Source organism: Nicotiana tomentosiformis, chromosome 7 (genome assembly GCF_000390325.3).
Source record: "Nicotiana tomentosiformis chromosome 7, ASM39032v3, whole genome shotgun sequence".
NCBI classification, from domain to species: domain Eukaryota; kingdom Viridiplantae; phylum Streptophyta; class Magnoliopsida; order Solanales; family Solanaceae; genus Nicotiana; species Nicotiana tomentosiformis.
Window position 1 is genome coordinate 24,279,528 of NC_090818.1, and position 19,994 is coordinate 24,299,521.

At 39.4% G+C, this 19,994-nt stretch overlaps 1 protein-coding gene across 3 annotated transcripts in view; it reads left to right on the plus strand.

Annotated features, from left to right (window-relative positions):
* The window catches only part of LOC104111158 (two pore calcium channel protein 1A), a 42,613-nt gene that overhangs the window by 15,485 nt on the left and 7,134 nt on the right, over window positions 1–19,994 (plus strand). For 2 of the 3 annotated variants that reach the window (XM_070181393.1, XM_070181392.1), the window contains 11 exons: window positions 8,410–8,534; window positions 9,976–10,036; window positions 10,228–10,394; window positions 10,706–10,811; window positions 10,962–11,039; window positions 12,227–12,288; window positions 13,830–13,902; window positions 15,633–15,698; window positions 15,775–15,918; window positions 16,944–17,001; window positions 18,968–19,075. In XM_070181393.1, coding sequence (XP_070037494.1) covers window positions 8,410–8,534; window positions 9,976–10,036; window positions 10,228–10,394; window positions 10,706–10,811; window positions 10,962–11,039; window positions 12,227–12,288; window positions 13,830–13,902; window positions 15,633–15,698; window positions 15,775–15,918; window positions 16,944–17,001; window positions 18,968–19,075 — 1,048 coding nt within the window. The remainder of the gene's footprint in view (window positions 1–8,409; window positions 8,535–9,975; window positions 10,037–10,227; window positions 10,395–10,705; window positions 10,812–10,961; window positions 11,040–12,226; window positions 12,289–13,829; window positions 13,903–15,632; window positions 15,699–15,774; window positions 15,919–16,943; window positions 17,002–18,967; window positions 19,076–19,994) is intronic. The other variant, XM_070181394.1, reaches the window with a different exon arrangement.

The window sequence follows — 19,994 nt, forward strand, 5'->3', positions numbered from 1 at the left end:
ATCTGACCGATGAAATGCAAAACTTGATCCATCCCCTCCATCTTTTCCCAAACCCCATCCGTTTCATAATGAAGTCCAGGAACTCCCAATTGACATGATCGAAAGCCTTCTCAAGGTCCAACTTGCACAGTAATCCGGATTCTCTATTTTTCCTTCTGGAGTCTACAAGTTCATTTGCCACCAGAGCAGCATCCAGGATCTGCCTACCTTCCACAAACGCATTCTGGGAGGACGAAACAGACACGTCAAGAACCTTCTTTAGTCTGTTGGAGAGCACTTTAGAAATAATCTTGTAAATGCTCCCCACTAGACTGATAGGCCTATAGTCTCTGATACAAGATGCGCCTTCTTTCTTAGGCACAATGGTAATAAAAGAAGCATTGATGCTTCTCTCGAAAGCACCATTCACGTGGAAGTATTCGATGGCTTCCATCAACTCCCCCTTAACAGTGTCCCAACAGAGCTGGAAGAAGGCCAAGGAGAAACCATCAGGCCCAGGGGCCTTATCACCATCACAGCTCGACGCAGCATCGTGCACCTCCTCCTCCTCGAAAGCTCTTTCTAGCCACTCATTGTCTCCCTCCCCTATGTGGTTGAACTCTATTCCCCCCAAAGTAGGCCTCCAACTAACTTCCTCTTTGTATAAGTTCTCATAAAACCCCACTATCGCCCATTTTACCTCATCTTCTCCCTCGATCCTCACCCCATCTACAACTAAGGACTCTATGAAGTTTCTCCTTCGATTTGCAATCGCAACCCTGTGGAAAAACTTAGTATTCGAATCCCCCTCCTTTAACCAGAGCGCCCTTGATTTTTGTCGCCAACTAGTCTCCTGAGCTATTGCTAGCTCGACTATTTCACTCTTAACCTCCCCCAATCTCACTTTCTCAGATTCATCTAGCTCCCCCACCCCTTCCCCTCTCTCTAATTCCCCCAATTCATGCATAAGCTCCCTCATTTTGACCTCCACCCTCCCGAAGACCTCCTTGTTCCACCTAATAATATCTCCCTTGAGCAATTTGAGTTTCTTCGACAGACGGAATGAGGGTGACCCTGATACCCCGTAGTTAGTCCACCATTCTTTCACTTTGTCACAAAATCCTGGCACTTTCAACCACATGTTCTCGAACCGGAAGGGAGCACGGACCCCCATCCCTCTGCATCCATCTAGCAAGATAGGCAAGTGATCTGAAGTCAGCCTAGGTAAAGGGATCTACAACACATTCGGCACCAGCTTATCCCAGGAGGACGATATCAGAAATCTATCGAGTCTGGACCTTGAGTTTGAATCCTCCGCCCTGGCCCAAGTAAACCTTTCCCCTGACAGAGGAAGATCAATGAGAAAGTGATCATTGGTGAAGTCAGAAAACTCCTCCATGGCCCTCGAAATCAAATTGCACCCTAATCTCTCCTCCGGGAATCTAATTGTGTTAAAGTCTCCCCCTAGAACCCATGGAATGTCCCATTCCCCCATAATATTAGCAAGTTCCTCCCAGAAAGACACTTTGGACCCTTCCCCTACCGGCCCATACACTCCCCCAAATCCCCACTCCACCCCACTCACTCTATCTTTGACGAGAGCTGCCAAAGAGAAAGCTCCCTTCCTAATCTCCTTTACCTCCAAGCTTCTATCATCCCACATAAGTAGAATGCCCCCGACACTTCCCGCTGCAGGGACCCAGTCATATTTCACCCAACTACCTCCCCAGACATTTCTCACGATCGCATCCGACAAAACTTCCATTTTGGTCTCCTGAAAACAAATTAGGTTGGCACCCCACTCCCTAACTCCCACTTTGATGATGGCCCTTTTGTTTGGGTCATTCATCCCCCTGACATTCCATGAAAGGATCTTAACTTCCATAAGCAACAATAGCCCTCATTTCCCCACCCCCCCTAGACGAGGTCCCTTTCTCCCTGTCACACACTCGACCCCTTCTCTGATACACCACTACATCCCCTATTTTATTTTGATTAACACCTTTACCCAACTCCCTCCCCGCGCCTTCGTAACAAGGTTGTTGCTCAATCTCCCTCAACAGTTCCAGCACCCTTTCTTCCTTCCCTTCAAAAGAAACACGTAAGAACTTCCCAAAGTTTAATAGTTTATCCTCCACCCATAAGGACATGTCCACTTCTCCAATCGTTGAGAGGCACCAACCGCAGGAATTAATGCCTCTCTTGGAGGAGATTGTATTGTAACCTCAGCACATCTAAGCACAGTGGGAGATGAGGGGGCGATGGAGCTGGGTCCATCAGAGGCGGTGGGCCGTGGAATAACACCGCCAGCTTTTGCCGGTGCTGCCCCTGGAACAGTGGTTGAAGAGGAGCACAAGTCCCTAGTGTTTGGTATAGCATTGTTTGAGGCATCATTGGCAGAAGGAGGAGGAGTGACTGCTCCCATATGTTTAGGAGCCTTATCGGACGCCGCTTGATATAATTTGGGCCCCTTTGGATCGATTCTAATAGAATTGGGAAAAGTTGCTGGGCCCATGTGTAGAGGCCCAGACCTATGCTTGCTGAAATCTTGCCCGACCCTATGATAGTTAAGAGAGGACCGACCCATTCTACCTTTCCAGCCCGCATCACTAACCCATTCACGTCTTTTCCTCATGTTAAAATTTTGTCTTCTTCTCCCAAGTTCAAACCTCCCGTCACTTCTCGATCTACCGTCTGATTCCAGCTTAGTCCACTGATCCGGTGAGCCCTCCCCTCCCTTCAGAAACTGATTTCCCCTTCCCTCCCTTCTATTTGACCTTTCCTTTTCTTCCGCCAAAATCACAGGCATAAAGATAGGGCGAAATTCAGGGCTCAACCAAACCCTGTAGCTCAAGTAGCCATCTTCCACCACAGTGGAGACAGGGATTCTGCCCATTTTCCTCACCACAATCCTTACCCGCGAGAGATCGTGCAAGCTGCAAGTGACATCAATGAAACCCCCACAGATTTCCCCAACCTTCTTGAATAGGTCAAGACACCAGAGATGCACCGGGAGACCCACCATGTTGACCACCAATGTTTCGCCAGTGAAACGAGGGTTGAGACACCCATCGTGCTCCACCCATCTGTCTAACTTTAAGAAATTCCCATCAAACCACCTGTTTCCTTTGACAAGAATTTCTGAAGCTTGAGACTCGTCGACAAATCGAAAGAGATATTGCGTGTCACCCAGTTTCGATATTTTCAGTCCGTCCTTGACGTTCCATGCCTCTGCTGCCCAGTTCCTAACAGCTTCTGGAGAACCAACCCATTTGGAGAAAGCCCCAATCAAACAAGAGTCCAAAAAACCTTTACGCCTGAGAGTGTGCTTCTCGGACAGCGAGAAGTGTGGCTCCTGCCCTACGTCAAGCTTTCGCTGGCATCTTCCCCCAAGTTCGAGGGCTGGCCAAGATGCAGCTTTGCTAAAAGACATGCTTTCTAATTTTCTAGATTCTAGGGAGAAGTAGGAGCTTCTCTCTGTAGAGTCTGTCATAGCTAAACCAAGAGCCTCGTAAGGAGACTGACTGATATATATGAGAGTGTGCTCCTCGGACAGCGAGAAGTGTGGCTCCTGCCCTACGTCAAGCTTTCGCTGGCATCTTCCCCCAAGTTCGAGGGCTGGCCAAGATGCAGCTTTGCTAAAAGACATGCTTTCTAATTTTCTAGATTCTAGGGAGAAGTAGGAGCTTCTCTCTGTAGAGTCCGTCATAGCTAAACCAAGAGCCTCGCAAGGAGACTGACTGATATATATATATAAGCTATATTCGATAAGCTATATATACATCTTATATATAGTATATAAGATGTATATATAGTATAGTATAGTATATATATTAAATGTATAATATATATATATATATATATATATATATATATATATATATATATATATATATATATATATCGATATAATATGTATATATATAAGTAATAAGCTATATTCGATAAGCTATATATACATCTTATATACTATATATAAGATGTATATATAGTATAGTATAGTATATATATTAAATGTATAATATATATATATATATATCGATATAAGATATATATATAGTATATATATATATATATATATAAAAGCTATATTCGATAAGCTATATATACATCTTATATACTATATATATGATGTATTAGTATATAAGATGTATATATAGTATAGTATAGTATATATATTAAATGTATAAAAAGTTTGGGGTTAAAACAAAGTTGGGGGGTTAAATGACTATTTTTTTTTTTTAAAAAAAAATAATTTTTTATTTATTTATAAAAATAGCCGTTGGGACCATTTGGCCCGCTAAGGGACCGGTCCGGTCCCTGGCGGGTTAAATGGTCCCGGGCCTGGCGGGCCCAAATCATAGGACTGGCCCACGAGACCGGCCCGGGCCCACTAAAACCGGGCCAAACGGGCCTGGCCCGTTTGGGCCGCGGTCCCGGGACGGTCCCGGGTCTGGACCGGCCCACATGCCACCCTTAATTATACATATCTGTAAACTAACAGAAGATATAAAAGTATAATGGGGAGATGACGGACGATGATAACTTAAACCGACATAATGAGGATTAGGATTAAGTGTTGTCCGTATACCTTTCCGAAGTGCAATCGGTGTACTAGGAAGAGACAAGTCCGCAGTAGGAGCAGTGTCAAGTGCAGGACGAGAACCAGTTGGGCCTGATGTAGGGTGCGGACGACGATGATAAGTCAAGAGTGGTATTCCTGTGGCTAGGTATCTAGGAGGAACAACACTAGACTCCTCAACGGTTGGTATGGGTGAAACTTCTGTGGTCGAAGGTGGAGGAGGAGCTATAGTAACCTCTTCAAAGGTCGGTATGGGTAAGACCTCAAATTTATCATGGTAGTCAACAGAGATAAAGAAAGGTTTAGACTAAAAAAATGTGACGTCAGCTGACATAAGGTACCTACGAAAATCTGGAGAATAACAGCGCTATCCCTTTTGAATACGAGAATAACCAAGGAAGACACACTTGAGAGCACGGGGAGCTAACTTGTCTTTCCCAGGGGCTAAATTATGAATAAAACACGTGCTCCCAAAAACACGTGGTGGAAAAGAGTATAAGGGTGACTGGGGAAACAATACTGAATGTGGAATCTGATCCTTGATGGGAGATAAAAGCATCTGATTAATCAAATAACAAGTTGTGAGAACTGCATAGCCCCAAAAGCGCAACAGAACACGAGATTCAATTAGAAGGGTGCGAGCAGTCTCAATAAGGTGCCTTTTCTTTCTCTCAGCAACCCCATTTTGCTGAGGGGTATAAGGACAAGATGTCTGATGAATTATTCCTTGAGAAGTCATAAACTGCTGAAACTGAGAAGATAAATATTCTAAGGCATTATCACTGCGAAACATGCGAATAGAAACACCAAATTGGTTTTTGATTTCAGCACATAAACTCTGGAATATAGAAAATAACTCAGAACGATCTTTCATTAAGAAAAGCCAAATACATCTTGAATAATCATCAATGAAACTAACAAACTAACGAAATCCCAAGGTTGAACCGACTCTACTAGGACCCCATATATCAGAATGAACTAAGGAGAAGACAGACTTTGCATGACTCTCAACACTACGCGGAAAGGAGGCTCGGGTATGTTTCCCAAGTTGACACGACTCACAATCTAATGTAGACAAACTAGATAAACTAGGCATAATCTTCTGAAGTTTGGATAAACTCGGATGTTCTAAACGTCTGTGGATTAGATCTGGAGGATCTGTAACTAGACATATTGTGGAAGGACTGAGTGGGTTAAGGTAGTAAAGGCCTTCTGATTCATGTCCTGTACTAATTTTCTGTCCCGTACTGCGTCCTGCATAATAAAAGAATCGTCAATAAAATATATACCACAATAGAGGGCACGAGTCAAACGACTAACAAATGCAAGACTAAAAAGACAGTCAGGGACATAAAGAACGGAATCTAGGGTGATAGAAGACAAGGGATTAACTTGTCCAACTCCTTTTGCCTTAGTTTGACATCCATCGGCTAAAGTAACAGTGGGAAGAGATTGTGAATATATAATATTTGACAAAAATGATATATTACCAGAGATGTGATCAGAAGCGCCTGAGTTCATGACCCATGGGTCAAGAGTACTAGACTGGGAAACACAAGCAAAAGAATTACCAGTAACAGAAGTATCAGTCTGAGCAACTGAGGCTACTTGTGGATATATCTGCTTACTTGCTCGATACTGAAGGAGCTCGTTATATTCTTCTTTAGATAAAGAAAATCCCTGATTACCTGTAGTCTCGGTCTGAGCAATGTAAACATTTTTGGGTGGACGACCATGTAAGGAATAGCACATTTCACGAGTGTGTCCAAGTTTCTGACAATAAGAACACTTGGGTCTAGATCTTCCAAAACGACCTCCTCCTCGTCTATGCTCCATAGTTTGAGATGCCCAAACATCCACTGTCTAGGATGCAAGAACAGAGGAATCAAGTATCTGTGATGGGATCACTGGGTGACTTGGTGCTGCAGCAAGGCGGAGTAATCAGGAGAATAATTCATCAATTGTCGGGACAGTCGGACTAGCCAAAATCTGGTCGCGTACTGAATCAAGATTATTAGGAAGTCCAGCGAGGGTAAGAACGAGAAACATCTTCTGTCGTTGCTCTTGTTGTTTTTCAACACTAGCAGAAACTGGCATCAACTTCTCAAATTCCTCCATGACTGCCTGTACTTGACCCAAGTAAGTATCTAATTCCTGCTTCTTTAAATTTGTCATCCGCAATATCACATAATAGAAGCGAGATATGTCATTAGTGTATAAGGTGCGTGCCTTTGCCCAAACCAAATAACATGTCTGGAATGGACGAAACAAGGGCATCAACTTGGAATCAGTAGATCGCCACAAGATGCTACATAACTGAGCATCGATCTTTGCCCAAAGTGCTATTGCCTTTTCATCTCCTTCGCTAGACTGTTTGCATATTATTACCAAATAAGAGAAAGAATCAACTGTAATCCACTGAAACAGAGTAAGGAAACACAGAAACAGAATAAGGAAATACTGTAGCTGCCGGAATCTTACTGTAGATGCCGGAAAAAACTCAAAGTGGTCGGAATGAAATGAAAACAGTAAGGGTAGGATCGAAATTACCAGGCGACCCAACTGTTCTGAAGGAAGTTTTTCAAAAATGGCCGGAAGTGGTCGTACGCGCCGGCGCATGAGCTTCTGGTGGCGCGTGGAGGCGCGTGAGGAGGGTGCTGCCGGAGATTTTCACTGGGGTTTGGTCGCCGGACAATGACGACTCTTTTGGTAGTGTTGGATTTTGCACAACACTGACGGAGACGAAGCAGACGCAAAACAGCCTTAAAAGAGCCGCCGGAAAAAAAAAACTTTCGCTGACTGATTTCTCTTTCCGGAATCGCTGAAATTTATGCACAACGATAAATCTCTCACAATTGCTCTGATACCATGTGAGAAGGCATGGGAGAAAATATGTTATTGATATTGGATAATGAATACAATACAAGAGGTCCCTATTTATAGCTATACACTACAAGGACATATTACTCCTCTTCCAATGTGGGACAAGTCTATACTATACATATCTGTAAACTAACAGTTATATTCCACCTTAGCATGACTACTCATGCATTGCCTCTGTTGCACGTTCTTCTGTGGTGTTTTTCGATATGGTGTAACATGACAGAGCAATGAGGTATTAGAGATATCAACTCACTTGAACTCTGTACTCCATAGAGGAAGTGGAACCATATCAGAGCTGCATAAGGAAAACATTTTTGGTCGGGGAGGTTCTTTATGTTGTGCTTCTCTTAAAATTTCTCCTCCAATTCATCTTTTTAAAGCATTTCTATTGCTTTAACTTTTACTTTGGAAAGCGCATACTTAGAGAGCCATTAGTAATAGTAATTAATTTGTTTTGTAACTGAGGAAAGTAATTACTAATAGTCATTTCCTGCTTTGGTTTGACAAGAACAAAGTGGAAAGAAATTGGACAAAGGAAAATAGTTTTCATTTTGGGCTCCTTTTTCTCTCTCATGTGGGAGGGAAGATAATGTAGAGAGAAATTAGAGCATAAGCCATAAAACAATATGTTTTTATATATGTGTATGTAATTTTGAAAAAACAGAATCACTTTTTATTTGTCCTCTCTGTACTTTCCATTCAATTCATTCCCAAACAGAGGGTACGTTTCAAGAAAAAGTTCTCTCTCTAATAAACCCACAAAGTTTGTGTAAAAGCCACTCTTATGATTCTGCTTAAACTGTTTTATGTTCAAAACTAACCTGCAGACCTAGATTTTTCATAATGATTTTGAGGAAAGAAATTGTTGGAAGGTTCAGTAATATTGATGAATCTTAGGTTGCTCCAATACTGATAGTTAACTTTAGTTAATGACAATTTCTTTCTTGTTTGGCTTGATTTTTCAGGTCATTTTGCTGTTAATCTTGGTCGCAGATATTGTGGTCTACATTCTCTTTCTAGCAGACTTCTATTATCTACCATTCCGTATTGCACCCTATCTCCGTGTGGTGTTCTTTATTTTGAACATTAGGTAAGCCGTTGTAGGATCGCTTCTTATTTAATTTTCAACTCTAGTCACAACCTCGTATTGGTGTTGTGTTTTAAATTTCTTTACCCGGACTTCTCCCGCCAAGTGGTCTCGCATTTTTCTTTACTAGCTGTTTTTTTAAAATTTTAATTAATCATATAATCGTTGCTAGGAATATGATTTTTGTACACAATTTGTAACTTAAGTATTATATGTGAACTGTGAAGGAATTTAAAGAAGTGAGCTTTTTCTGTTGTTGTCTCCCCAAATATTAAGCAAATAGCATTGTGTTTTTACTGCTGTTAATCAATTATACTCTCATGCTTATGTTCTTTCACTGTCCATAATGCTTTCACGCACTCTCCCACCCCACCAAGGAAAGAAGGGGGGCCTGATCTTCTGTGGTTCTGTGAAATGGATGGCTTTTATCAACTTTTGAAATGAATGGCAGTGTCCAGATATGAATTTATTCAGTGTTCTCTCTCTCTCTCTCTCTCTCTCTCTCTCTCTCTCTCTCTCTCTCTCTCTCTTTGTGGTCATGTTGCCATCTTCGACTTGTATGAGCTTCAAATGTGTAAAGTATGTCTTGGACAAGCAGTATGCCTGATGTATAAAATTCAAATTTCCGCATAAGTTATAGTAATCACAACTTTTCTTCTGATAATAAGAATGCACGTCTCGTATAAGGAGTATGTTTTAGTTATAAATATACTCATTTTAAACTTATGAAGGTTCATATGGACTTATTCATGCTGATGCATCTCCATAGTGTTTCCACTGTTTATCAGTATTATGTTATTAGTGCATGTGAAGTCAAGGACATCGATTGTACAGAAAGACCACCGCCTTTCAATTGATGTAAATTATAGATTTTTCCATGGATCCCTACAGCTGGTGCTGCATTTTCTGGTAGTTGTGGAGTGCACAAGGTTGGTCGTGGTGACTAGTGGTGGTGGTGGTGTGCGGTGACAGCTAGTGGTTGGTGGTAGAGGTGGTTGGTGCCTGGTGGTGATGGCAGGCAGTGGCGGTGGTTGGTGGTGGCTGGCGGCTGTGGCGGTTGGTGGTGGTAATGGAGGCGGCAGTGGTGGTAGTTGGGAGTGGTAATAAATACAGTAGTGATTACATTCTTAGGAATATTTAAGGGAACATCCTAATGTTGAGATTCTGTACAAGATCGAAATAATTCAGACCTATTAAGAGCTAATAAGTTGTTAAAGAAAAACAAACAAATGCACTTAATAGGCTGAATCTGAATGTCCATTAAGTGCAAACAAATGAAGCCTAAGCAGTGTAATCCGCTAGAGGTTCCTTCTCTTTTTCTTCGTTCCGAAGGTTCAGAAAGATGGCATGTTGGGTCCACATCCTGTCGTTTATTTTTCTTGATTTACTTGGTTTCTTAGCTATTGTTGCTAATATGATCTTAATTTCATACTTTGGACAATAGGGAATTACGAGATAGCTTCTTCATCCTTGCAGGAATGCTTGGTACCTACCTTAATGTTGTGGTTAGTTATCCTTATCTTTGGGGGTTAGTGGTTATTTTCATAGTATAATTTTCAACAGACACTTTATGCCAGATGATAAGATAAACTAAAAATTTCACACCTGAATTTTATCATCTTGCATCCTTTCTCCAACTGATAGTTAACCTAAGCCCTTCTCTTTTGATCTATGTTCTCTTTCCTCCCCTCTGCAGGCTCTATCTGCTTTATTTCTTCTGTTCTCGAGCTGGTTAGCATACGTCTTCTTTGAAGACACGCGTCAGGGGAAGACAACGTTTACTTCGTACGGCACCACGTTGTACCAAATGTTTGTCTTATTCACAACATCAAACAATCCAGATGTCTGGATTCCTGCGTACAAGTGAGTGCCTCAGAAAATTGTCTTAAGTCCCCCTTTTACTCTCTATAATACCGTTGAAGTTTGCCTAAATCTGGAATGTGTAAGATAGTTTTGCCATTAAAAGCTCTGAGTTTTGGTTATGTTTATGGTTACAATCAAAGATAGCGTCTCCCACCTTCATAACAAGAGAGCAATCTGAGCAACGTACATCTTGCTCTCATCGTCAGCTTTCTTACTGAGTGTTTTCTCTTATTAAACTCAATTTTTGAGTTAATTTTTATTTCCATGTAAACTTTTGAGTTGAAACCTGTATTATGTATTTTTCCTTTCAGGGACTCACGTTGGTATTGCTTGTTTTTTGTTCTGTACGTGCTATTGGGCGTTTACTTTGTTACCAACTTAATTCTTGCTGTTGTATATGATAGCTTCAAAAGTGAGGTAATGTCTTCCATCGTTTTTGCTTCAAGCTGTTGCAAATAATTGCCACCATGTTAGTGTTTGCCATAGCACATAGCACGTACTTTTCCTGTAGATTTTGCACCTTGCACGTATATATTTATTTATTTATTTATTCTTTTTTGGTTGTAGCTTGTAAAACAAGTGGCTGATAAAGATCGTTTGAGGCTAAGGACTTTGAAGAAAGCATTTAGCTTGATTGATGAAGCTGTGAGTAGGACACGTCACAACTGGTTCTCCAATTAATCTTCTGTGGTTTACATGCATTTAATATGCTTCTACTCCTTCCTTTTACTCATGGAAGAGAAGCTTCTATCCTTGTTCTTTCCTTTTCCAGAAGAAAAATGGCAGTAACAGTTTTTAATAAGAATATTTTCCCGCACAAATCTTATGTAGGCATCCTGTATATTGTATGTAGTTGCCTGCTTCTGCTCACAGATCAAATTTAGAGAGAACGTAATCTAGCACCAACAAGAAGAGGGATTATATTTTTTTGATAAAGTAATAATTCCATTAATGTGATGGGAAAACTTACAGTATTAGAAGATAGATTATATTGAGAACTGAAAGAGGCAGTTGATACAGTTCCGATGACTATAGGACAGACACCTTCTGGTATTCTCATACGCAGAAACAGGTAGAACAAATTTGCATTGGTGTTTAAAAGGCATAATAGAATTTGAAGATACTTCTTGCTCCCCTTACCTGAATGATTCCAAACAGGTTTACATGTGTGTGTGTGTGTGTGTATCTATGTTATTCATGTCAAGTGGGCAGCTCGGCCCGTAATCGGTCTGGTGCCATACATAAAGAGCCTGGTCAAATTTGTCTTTAAATTGGCCCATTCTGGGCCTCTCTTATAAGTGAACCAGCCTGGTACCAGTGACCAATATACGAGTTAGCCTGGCCTGGTAGGAAAGAGTTGTTGTTTTCAAATTTTAGTAGTTTGTGTTATGAAATTCAAATTTTAACTATCAACTTTCATGTAATTATAAGTTTCAACTTTTTCATATTTAATGAAATTTGAGATCTTCCTTTTCTTCAAATTTTGGTATCCGCATTAATTGTTTAAATTACGATTTACTATTAATAATTCGTAAAACACATTTAACCCAAAAAAGTGAGTTCGGCCCGCTATGCACCAGCCTGAAATTTGGTCAGGCCCGTTTGACATGAATAGCTGTATGTAAGTATGCATAGGTAGCAACACAAGGGTGAAGGTAGAAAGAAGATAATGGAAAAGGAGAAAGTACTTTCATAGATTTCTGTTGTGGTCAAGAATTTAATAGGTAATTTTTTTTTTGATTTACTATGAACTTCTTCCGGAAGGGTTTTATGTGTCCTTAAATCTTATGGTTGCCATTCCTTTTAAAGTTGTCTTCTTTTGACATTGGCAGAACAATGGGCACCTCAACGAGAAGCAATGTACCCTTCTGTTTGAGGAACTTAACAAATACAGGTAACGTTCAGACATGTACAGTTCTGCTGCTATGCACTAGTTCTTCTCATTAATTGTCTTCTTTTTGTAGTGTGGCTCATACTTCCATTCCTTGAAACTGAAATTGACCTAACAGTTGCAACTTGAACTGGATAAGGCCGTTTGATAAAATTCAAATCAACATGTTGGCTGTAAAGCTTTCAAGCTGACAATGTAGTGAATCTGCGTTTTGGGACACAGCATTTCCAGTACTGGCATGAGAGCAATCTGATGTTGCCACGGCCATTTACCATGAAGCTTTAATTGATTTAGCGGCTTACTTAGGATATTGTCCAGGCTGCGCACACTGTAATAGGCAATAGCTGCATTCTCGGAGACATCATGCTTAGTGGCACCATTCATCATAAAACTAATTAAATCATTCCCACGAATTGGATTTTCAACCTATGACCATATGAAGATTTTCTCGCTTCTAAGTAGTGGTTACATGAGTAGACCTTCTTCCATTTGTTGTTGCAAGGTCAATTGAGCAAGAAAATAAAAGAAACCTTTACCTTTAAGTTTTATAAAAAGAAAGAATGTCTTCTATTTATCTGAGAGAAAGGAATATTCAAATTTTGATATATCTTGTCTTCCATTTAACTGAGAGAAAGGGAATATTTAAATTTTGATACTAATGTACTTTAGGAGTGCAACAACAAAAAAAAAGGCATTTCTCAAAACTTGTATTTGATGGTTCACCTGTAAATTGCTGGTTGTTCGTGTACTAGTACATGCAACTACATGTGTCAGTTTGCTTCCCAGGATTTAGCTTGTGATACAGCTAGTTCATATTCTGTAATCATTCCTGTATTACTAGCCAAGGGGACACTAGTGAAGCAGCAATGCCTGATCTGAATTGTGAAAGCTGATCCTGGTTATGAGCTAGTAGACTGAGAAGGAAGAGGACAGTTGATTAGCTGGTAGTCTCTTCTAGATAAAATTCAGTTCATACCTTTTGACTAAGCTTCTCTCTGGTCATTGTAATTTTACAATCAGCTGTGGCCTTGACGATCATTTTGGAAGTTTAGCAAACTTCGCTTTAACTTGAAGTCACTTTGACAACGCACCTTAGGTTATTAAAATAGTTTCATGGCTAGCTGGAGCACCTATGATATAAGTTTAGCTAGTGTCTTTAAGGAGTTTGAAAATGAATCTTCTGTTATTAAGCATACTATTAAACAGATCCATGTACGGGAAATACAAAACCAAAATGGGTTCTGTAAAAAAATAAGCATAACAGTCAATGTCATGATTAGTGATTTGATGCTCAGGAATAAATCTACCCTCTATACTCTTCTGTTTTTTATACTAATAGTTATTGTTGGTTTTCTTTGGGGATGATATAATTAAAATTCTGTTTGTACCTATTTTCAGATACTGCTGCGTTTGAATTGACTTATGTTATCTTCTCTTTGGATACATGAATATACTCCATGTCATGCACTTTTTCTTCCACGTATATCAGTCAAGTTTCCACAGTGCAGTAGACATTGATACACACTATCTTTAAATGTCTTTAGGACATTGCCGAAAATATCAGGAGATGATTTTAAGTCAATATTCAGTGAGCTGGATGATACTGGTGACTTTAAGGTACTTAAGAATCTTTTTTAATTCTCTGATACAGTGAGGTACTTTCATTCTCGTTACTCTCCATTTCTCTTGATTTGTACACATTTGAATTGTTCTCATAATTGAATAGTGACTTTAACAGTTTATGTTTTAATTATTTTCTTTGGAAATTTTTGAAATATTTTGATAGTGTGAGTTGGCTACATTTTCCTCTGTATATATTGTTTGGATAATGACAATGATGCCCCATTACATTTGTAAAGGGTCTAGCGTAACTTTTCATTGTTTTTTTTTTGGTTTCCCGCCTAGTGTCCGGTACCCACATTGGGGCACGATCACATCCGGATTCGCGCCGGAAAGTCCCACATTGGGGGGGTAAAGCGCTCCCTAATAAAGGTGACTCTATATGCAGGGCTCGAACCCAAGACTTCTGGTTAAGGATGAAGGACTGCAGTGTTGTCAAAGGCGTGCTTAAAGCGCGCTTAATCCCTGAAGCGAGGCTCAAAACACGTTGAGCGCTTCGCCTCTCTTTGTGGGCGCTTTAGTGTCGCATCAAAGCTCTAAGACATATTTTTCCTTGCCAATGAGTGTAATCCTGAAAAGGCGACATTAAACAATTGATATTTTACTTTATCATGAATTGTTTTTCAATTTCTTTGTTCATATATTTGTTATTCATGCTTATAATGATTAATCTTGGACTAAATGCATATTTTTACTTTTTCTCCCGTTGCACCTTTTTTCATTAAAGCCCACGTTTTACTTGCGCTTTGCGCTTAAATCCTCGCCTTTGATAACACTGTGAAGGAATACTTACCAGTTACTACTCCACCATAACCCTTGTTGGTGGAACTTTTCATTGTTGCCAATGCTATTAGCTACTGTAGATCTTGTCTTACTGTTATGCTTTAGCTTTTGTTTTCGTTGTTACAGTTTATCTTGATGATCTTGACCACCCAATAGGGTTGCCAAACATTTCCAAGAACATTATTACATGGAAAACGGATTTTCCTTTTTAACTTGTCATTGATATTTGCTCCCGTTTGGCCATAGATTTTGGATTCATTTTTTAAAATATTTTTTGAAAACATTGTTTGTTTATGAAATATGATCATGTTTTGGGGAAAAAAATTTCAAAATTTTTCAAGTTTCCAAAAACTGGTTTAGGGCAGTTTTTGGGTGAAAGTTTTTCTTCCACTCGCAAAACTTCAACTTTTCTTCAAATAAAATGCATGTCCAAACACAACTTCAGCTTTCAAAAATTATTTTTCAACGTAACTTCAAAAACTCTTTTTTCAAATTTCAAGCAAATCTATGTCCAAACGCTAGCTTAATTTTTTCAGTCTCAAACTTCCATGTCTCAAACTTGAGTTTTACGTTTAAATTATGAAAAATTATGTGATAGATTAAACTACCTATTTGGTATTTTCCATCGCTTCTCAAAGTCAAAATTTTGGTTTATCCTATCAATACTTGGTGTGTTATCGGAATGGGTGATCAAGTTGAATGACTTAGCACCAGAGCTTGATGTTAAGCAATAAACACATCTGTCTAGTACCTTACGATTTCAAGTTGTTAGATCTTCTTAAGTTTAAGAACTTCAAGTTTCTCATATTTATGCATGGAACCAGATGGGTGTCTGAATTATAGGATCAGATCCTTTCCATGAAAGAAGTCTATTCTTAATCACCAAAATTTCATCTTCATTTTTGTTCTTTCACCTCTCATAAACTTCTCTCTTTCAAATGCAGATAAATTTGGATGAATTTGCTGATCTGTGCACTGCCATTGGACTAAGATTTCAGAAAGAAGATTCAGTGAGTCCATTTACCCTTTTGGTTACAGTTTGAAGGTGACACCAGAGAATCCTTCATGTTCTGTTTTCTATTGCAGCTGCCAATCTTTGAAGCATGTCCAAATTTCTATCATTCACCAGCATCAGAGAAGTTGAGAGGCTTCGTCCGTGGAGCTACGTTTGAGTACATAATAGTGTTCGTTCTCCTTGTCAATCTTGTTGCTGTTATTATTGAAACTACGGTATGAATCAAACTCTGTACAATCTCTAATTGGATTTTGGATGCAAATAAATAATATTTCTATGCAAAAGTAGCCGCAGCATATAGATCTGTTAGTGGTATTGGAACTTGTGAAGTGATATTAACTCCTTTTAGTATGTGATCTGTTAATTGTTGAACAATCATGTCTATAAAGTAAACTGATATGGAGAATATACATTACCCTTAGATTACCAACCACTGATCCCCCAAACTAGTCTTAACTAGCTACCACCCTAATTGTTACAATTGTGATCTTGAATTAAGCTTAAGTGTGGCGTCCAGTGGCGGAGCTAGGAAATTAAGGGGATTCAAAAGATAAAGAAGTAAACACACAAAGAAGCACAGGGATTCAACATATGGTATATATACATAAAAAGATTTGACCTATCTATATAGTGTAAATTTCCGGCGAAGGGGTGTCAATTGACTCCCCTTGGACAAGGGTAGCTCTGCCTGGTGGCATCCTTCCCCTGTTTATAAGAATGAGTACCTCCTGACTCCATTAAACATGCAGCTGAGTATTGATCCTGAACAACCGAGGAACTTTTCTTGCTTTGTTTATTGTCTAGTGCTTTTGATATGGTGTGGAGGCAACATCAAGGAAGTGGGGTTGCTCTTCTATGTCTGTTAAGAATAACACAGTGCCATTTATACAAGTTCTCTTTAATTACCTCAGAGAAACCTTCTCTTCCAAATCATTTACGTTTGAAAGGACCAGCACACCTTACTGACCACCTGAGTTTTGGGGAAAGTGTCAACATTCTCACCCAAAAAAAAGTCAAGATCCTCATATGATATGATATTGTGATGGTTTCAGTTTTTTTTCTTTCATGGATGTCAATGAGTAAAGCTTTTGTTTGGGTGGTGAGTTTTTTGCTTGTATGTATAATACATGAGACAAGGACTAACGACTGAAGAAATATCCTGTTCTTTTTATTGTTTTTGTTTACATCTTTTCTAAGTTCAGGATGAATCTCACTGACTTTCTCTGGTGGTGTATTCTAGCTTGATATACAGAACAACTCAGGTCAAACCTTTTGGCAGAAGGTGGAGTTCACCTTTGGTAAGTCGCATAATGAATTTCAGGGCTTGGTACCAATATTTCTAGAAATTAGATATTTTCTTTTTTCATTCATGAGATTCTGGTTATAGTTTGACCCCGTTAGGTAGAAAGTTATCCAGATGGTTTTATGTCAGTGGTAACCACTCTCGTTACCGTTTACGTCAATTACCATACCTAGTAGAGGATTCATTGTTTTAGGCAGAGATATAAATATATGGCTTCTGAATTGTGCTGGTTGTATTTTGCGTTTTTATTTGATATTTCAAATGTTAAAACTTTTTCTTGCCCTAACAGTTCTTTCTGCTGAATTTGAGGACTTCTTTAAGTTCTTGAGATTTGACTTCAATATTGTTAGATCCTTACTTAAGAGTGCATCACCCCTTTTTTTTAATTTATACTTTTTTTTGATAATGGGAAAGCTTTTATATGTAAGAAGTATACCAAAATGTAGAGAATCTACAGAAAGATATGGTTCTCTACTAGACACACCCAATCTTCTATACAAATAGGAAGCTCATAATGTCATCAAAAAGACATTAGAGTAGGAGGCTATCCCTCAGATGTACAAAATCATGCTCTTTCCGTTCTCCTATTTCTTTCCCTCCATACGATCTACATAAGTGCTAATGGAGCAAAATCCCATGCCTGGCGTCTGCTCTTCGTCCTCTAACGGCCCAACTGAGTAAAGCATCCTTCACAGTACCCAGCATGATCCATTGTACGAACCATCTAAAAAGCTCCACCACAGACGTGACGCTACCTGACAATGTAGTAAGAGATGATCCACATTCTCCTCCGAGTGTTTACACATGAAGCACCAACTAGTTGAGACGTATGAGAGAAAAACCTGGAGGTCCCAGGTTCAAATCCCCGTTACACTGCTTGGGATTTTTGTTCAAATACCCATTTACGTTACTTGAAAAAGGAAAGTAAGACACATATATTGAGACGGAGGGAGTACCATTTTTAAAAGAAATCATAAAAAAGCGCAAGACACCAGTAAGTTCGGCAATATGGCAAAGTACAGCAGTGGCCCATTTCTTTAATCTGAAAAAGTTTCATTGTCTACCTGCCATGATCATACCCAACAAAAGGTTTCTAGAAAGTTTCATAAAAAAATTATGTTGATGTCTTTATTGCCCAAAAGTTTGGCGAAAAGAGACCTCGCTAGTCATTTTTTCTGTCAAGGAGTTTTTGTTTTCTCTCTATCTGCATTTTGGGAAAGTACCTTAAGATGTTCCGTTCTTTATTATCTTACTTTAGGTGCCTGAAAAAGGCTTAACCCAACTGCAAATAAGCAACAGTTATTCACTTCTATAGGCAGTCTCTTGTTGCATCTGAACTTCTTTAGATTCGTGTAGCCGAAGCAAGTTTTACACTCTTTTAACCACTAAATAATCCTACTTATAACTCAGAGTACCATGTAGAGGTTATGCCGTTCTGTGCCTGCTTAGAGCTTGGAAAGACAAATGAAATGTCTCTTAAGGTATAAGGATATTAGGGAAAGGGTAAGGGTATTGGTATTGAAGACAACAACAACATACCCAGTAATATCCCTCACCGTGGGTTCTGGGGAGGGTAGTGTGTACGCATACCTTACCCCTACCTTGTGAGGATAGAGAGGTTGTTTCCAATAAACCCTCGGCTTAGGAAAGCATAAGCACCACATTAATGAACGTATTGGTATTGAAGACCTAGATATTTTGTCTTCTTCTCCTTAGACTTGGGAGTTGTCCTCTACAGTCAATTTAATGCGTAATGATCTTGTACACTTGGAGTAATTAATAAGAATATTTAGATTTCTTCTGCTATCATTTTGATGGTGCCCCTTTGACTTCAAAACATTATTTTCAAATTTACAGGTGTATTGTTCTTCATAGACCCTCATCTTAAAATTGTGGTGCTATGCTTACTTCTTTGAGTTAAGCATATTTGGGATTTTACCATTTTCTACTTTGTTGCACAGGCTGGCTGTATGTTATTGAGATGGCACTAAAAGTGTATACTTACGGTTTTGAGAACTATTGGAGGGATGGTCAAAATCGATTTGATTTTGTCGTCACTTGGGTCATTGGTAGGTTTCAAATGTTTTAAACCCTGATTTCTCTTAATTAAATTTTATATCAAGTACTGTAGTAGCACTTGTATTGACATTTCAAATTGTTTGGCTCATAGTTTTATTTCTTTGATCTCTATTCATATTCCTTTTATAACATATGTAAGGTTGTATCTGAAAGTGTCTTTTGAAATGCGCTATATTACTACACCTTTGTTTGATAATGCTTGCAGTTTCTTTAAGTCCTGCATTGGTTGAGTGAATGGGTTGTGACTATGGTCTTAGGCAATCCTCACATTATGAGCTAGCTTTTTAGGTTGAGTTAGGTCCAAGGTCCATTTTCTTATCATGGTATCAAAGTCAGGCCCATCGATCCATGTTGTTGTGTTTCATAATGTTGCCCCCCCCCCCCCCCCCGTAATTTCACGCTCCAATTGAGTCCTGAGGGTATAGGGGAGCGTTGAGTCCCACATTGATTGAATAAATGGGTTGTGGTTGTGGTCTTGGGCAATCCTCCCCTCAAGAGCTAGCTTTTGGGGTTGAGTTAAGTCCAGGCGCCATATCTTCACGCATATTATGTCAAGGATAGAGAAAAGACAAGAGATAAGAGATCCTCTATAGCTTTTAATTAACTAGGACTTCACAACTCTCAAATGAAGTAGTTGAACTTGGATGGTTATTGGTGATATACCTTGCTTGTGTCCTTCCATCATCCCACCCCATCCGAAGAGAAAAACTCAATGGAAAGATAGGATACAATTTTGTCATGCTGGGAAATGGCAGTTTATGTGAAGTATGGTGTCTTACTTGAAAGATATGCGCACTTCCATGATTTGAATTCATTTATTAGAGGTGGTTGTTTGTCTTTTTGCTAAAATATGGTGCACCACTGCCAATACTTCTCTGGCTGTTCAAGAACGATCTTATTTTCTAATAA